At 36.5% G+C, this 4,170-nt stretch overlaps 1 protein-coding gene across 1 annotated transcript; it reads left to right on the top strand.

Moving 5' to 3' along the window:
* The first annotated feature begins 2,946 nt into the window (after window positions 1-2,946).
* LOC140817985 (cis-prenyltransferase 4, chloroplastic-like) lies at window positions 2,947-3,952 on the top strand. The gene is made up of 3 exons (XM_073177779.1): window positions 2,947-2,982; window positions 3,229-3,296; window positions 3,439-3,952. The coding sequence occupies exons 1-3, from the start codon at window positions 2,947-2,949 to the stop codon at window positions 3,887-3,889; spliced, it is 555 nt and encodes a 184-aa protein (XP_073033880.1). The 3' UTR covers window positions 3,890-3,952.
* Window positions 3,953-4,170: the final 218 nt, after the last annotated feature.

Raw genomic sequence — 4,170 nt, 5'->3', positions numbered from 1 at the left:
GATCCCAAAGACGATAAAACAAAACTGATGAATCAGTTGATATGTTGAGTCTGAGAAGGGAGATTGCTGAGCTCAGTGATGAAAGAAGCAGGGATCAATTAATGATTCAAAAGTTGTTGCTTGAAAATTCAAAGCACACTGAGCTTATTCAGGCTTGGAAAAAATCGTCTGATGCTTTAACTGATATACAGAATTATCATAAATCAGTTACTGATAAAACTGGTTTAGGATTCTGTAGTAAAGATGATTCGTCTTCCAAAGATACTCGACCAAAACTGAATATGGATAAAGGGAAATACATTCACTTTGTCAAATCAGTTATGGTACAAGAATAAGCTGAGCCAAGTAAACTGATTGAACAGCCAACTCAAAGTATGAACAAGGGCAAAAGATGTGGTATTGGTTATAGCCCAAAAGTTGTGACTGACTCACGAAGTCAGCCACCAAAAATTTTCAGCAAAAATTACTCAAATGGCTACTCAAATTACTATTACAGGAAGCCAGTTCATAAATGATACTGGCTGAACAATCAGTTGAAAAAGAGCAAATCACATGTTGTATCTCCTGCACACCATACACCAAGCACACACAGACCGGGAAAGACCATCTGGAATACAGCACACTACAAAAAAAAAAAGTTCGCGACGGCAAAAACCGTCGCTAAAACCGTCGCAAAACTGGTAAGGCGACGGTTCTAGCGACAATTTCCTGATCCGTAACCGAATGGCTCGTCGCCTTAGCCAAGCGACAGTTACTCAAAAACCGTGACAATATGGCGACGGTTTAGCTGATAAAGACCGTCGCTATTGCAAGCGACGGTTATCTGAACACTGTCGCTATGAAAAGCGACGGTTATTGACATACCGTCGCTTAATATAGCGACGTTGCATATTAAACCGTCGCTTTATTACGTCGTTGTATTAAGCGACGGTATGTCAATAACCGTCGCTATTTTAGTCGGCTTTTTTTATAAAACACCGTCTTGCGACGGTCTTATTTGCATGGTTTACACAACCAAAGAAAGACTGCCATAAAATTCACAAATTAATAAAATGTTTACCCAACCGTGTTAGTACTGCCATAAAATTCACAAATAAACTACTACACAAAAATTAAAATCATGTATTAAATTTTCTATAAAAAAAACTTTAAAACCTGTACAGATATGGAGTTCCAAGTAATGCTGGAAGATTGCACCGACGAGCAAATCTACGATATAAACACGAAAAAATGTTAGTACAAATTAAATAAATCGAAATTTCGAAAAAATTGATAGATTTCGCTACTACCAGAGGTAGGTGGAAAATCGTTTAAGAAAATGTTCGTATAAACCTCGGTAAATATAGAATCATAGCGACGATTTTTGAAAAAACCGTGGCTATATAGCGACGGTTCAATCAAAATCGTGGCTATTTAGCGACGGTTAATTCAGAACCGTCGGTAATAGAGCGACAGTTTTTGTAAACTGTCGCCGATCTAGATTGGCAACGGATTACGTATAACAGTCGCAATGTTAGCGACAGAATTCCTTAAACCGTCGCCGATCTAGATCCAAATTTATTAAAAACTGTTGCTCAACAAATTAAGCGACAATTTAGCTTTAACCGTGGCTAAAACTAACGACGGTTTTTAAAAACCGTGGCTATTGAAAAATTTAACGACCGTTTAAATAATCCGTCGTTAAATATAGCAACGGTTTATATTTTAACCGTCGCTATTATAACGACGGGATAAAAGTAACAGTCGCTTAATTTGATAAGCGACGGTTTTATAAAAACCGTCGTCAAAATAGCGACAGTTTATGTACAACTGTCGCGAATTTAGCGACGGTATATTTTTTACTGTCGCTATGATAACGACGGTTATTATTATATCGTCGCTATAGTTGCTAAGCGACGGTTGTATTAGCTACCGTCGCTATATAGCGACGGTTTTTTAAAAACTGTCGCTAAGTTATCCGTTTTTTTGTAGTGGCAACTGGACGGTCAGTTAGACTGATCCAAGTCTGGATTCCTAAAGGACTAATCAACTTTGGACCCAAATAGAAAAAAGGTACCATAATCTTATCTTGTGTGTGATTGCAGGTAACAGGTACAAGCATTGAATCTATATGGTACTTGGATAGTGGATGTTCACGCCACATGACAGGAGATTCAAAATTATTATCTCAACTGGTTAAGTCACTGGACCAAACATCAGTTTTGGAGATAATTCTAAAGGTAAAACTGTGGGTAAGGGTAAGCTTATCCATGGTAACTTCACCATTAATGGCGTATTATTAGTTGAGAATCTCAAGTATAATCTGATCAGCATCAGTCAATTATGCGATAATGGATTCTCAGTTCAGTTTGACAAATATTCTTGTTCAGTCAAAAGCTCAACTGAAGAGATCATCCTAACTGGCAAAAGGTGTGGAAACACTTATAAAGTCAGCTGGAATGATCAACCTTATGCACCAATATGTTTTATTGCTTCAAAATCCTCTAAACACTGGTTGTGGCATAAGAGATTAAACCACCTGAACTTCAAGTCTATTGCATATTTGAGTAACCACGATCTTGTTCTGGATTGCCCAAAATGTATTTTATCAAAGACAAAATTTTTTCATCATGTCAGTTTGGTAAACAAATCAAATCTTCTTTTAAGAACAAGGGTCGTAAATCTTCTTCCCGATGCTTAGAGCTGTTACATATGGATCTATTTGGTCCAATACCAGTCATGAGCTTAGGGAGAATGAAATACACCTAGGTGGTTGTAGATGACTTTTCAAGATTCACTTGGGTTATATTTCTCAAGTCCAAAGACTAAACTGCTGCTCAACTGATTAAACTTTTCAAAAGATTATTAAATGAAAAATCAGTTGGAATTGACAGAATTGATCCGATCAAGGAACTGAATTTATCAATCAAATTCTTTCAAATTATTTAGAGAATACTGGAATCAAGCATGAGCTTTCAGGAGCTAGAACTTCTCAGCAAAATGGTGTAGGAGAAATCGGACCCTCAAAGAGGCTGCTAGAACAATACTTGCTGATTCTAGTATCTCTCAAAGGTTTTGGGCAGAGGCAGTGAACACTGCGTGTTACACTCAAAACAGATCAATGATTAATAAGAATCATATGAAAACACCTTATGAGATCTGACATGGAAGATAGATTTTTTGTGTTTAGAAAATGAAAGCTCTTGATTGTTTGTTTCACTTTATTTTGTGTTTTCCACTTAACCGTAGGTGGAGATAGATTTCATCATGGAATTGTTAGAGAGAGCATTGAGAGATGAATTGCAACAACTTACGAGGTATTAATAAGTTAAAATTGCTTCCCCGCGGTAATCCGACTAATATAAATATATATATATATATATATATATATATATATATATATATATATATATATATATATTTAATGTAGTTTTTCCTTTCCTTGATTGTTCTGACTAGAAAGAAGGTCCGTGTTTCCATTATCGGGGACTGCACTAGACTTCCGAAACCCCTTCAAGTGTTGCTAAGGGAAGCGGAGGAAACTACGAAGAACAACTCGCAGCTTCACCTCATTTGTGCTCTTAATTACAGTGGTCAAAACGATATCTTGCAAGCTTGCCAAAATATGGCACTGAAAGTAAAAGACGGTCTCATTGAACCAGAAGACATCAACAAGTTTTTGCTCGAAAAGGAACTCGAAACAAATTGTACCGAGTTTCCAAACCCTGATCTGCTGATTCGGACTAGTGGTGAACTTAGGATCAGTAATTTCTTCTTGTGGCAGCTGGCTTACACTGAACTGTATTTCGCAAATTTGCTCTGGCCCGATTTCGGTGAAGATGAGTTCGTAGAGACTTTGAGTTCCTTTCAGAAAAGGCAGAGACGATATGGTGGGAGATCAGGTTCTTGAATCGAACAATGGAGCACATGAGATTATGTAGCTTGTTTTGTTTTTCAATAAAAGATAATATCCCGCATGTGTGATAAGTCCTAGGTCAATAGGCCTAGGGAACTCTTTCATATACTATCTTTTAGTTTGAACCTTTTATATGGAGAAGAAATTTCTTTGTATCTCTCAATGTCCTAAATATAGTTTCTAATACGTCATTATGTTTTCAGCAAAAATAAAAAATAAAAAAATTGAACAACATAATGAAAATAGAAAAACATAACATAAATATGACATAATAT

This window comes from Primulina eburnea, chromosome 17, assembly GCF_022965805.1.
Source record: "Primulina eburnea isolate SZY01 chromosome 17, ASM2296580v1, whole genome shotgun sequence".
Taxonomy (NCBI): domain Eukaryota; kingdom Viridiplantae; phylum Streptophyta; class Magnoliopsida; order Lamiales; family Gesneriaceae; genus Primulina; species Primulina eburnea.
Note: the sequence above shows the minus strand (reverse complement) of the source record. Positions and strands in the feature narration are given on the sequence as shown.

Excerpts from the sequence above, each read along its gene's own strand:
- LOC140817985 (XM_073177779.1), top strand. The coding sequence starts at position 2,947 with ATGAGCTTTCAGGAGCTAGAACTTCTCAGCAAAATG. Across the intron at positions 2,983-3,228 it reads TAGAACTTCTCAGCAAAATG|GTGGAGATAGATTTCATCAT; the intron begins GTGTAGGAGAAA and ends ACTTAACCGTAG. Across the intron at positions 3,297-3,438 it reads GAATTGCAACAACTTACGAG|AAAGAAGGTCCGTGTTTCCA; the intron begins GTATTAATAAGT and ends TGTTCTGACTAG.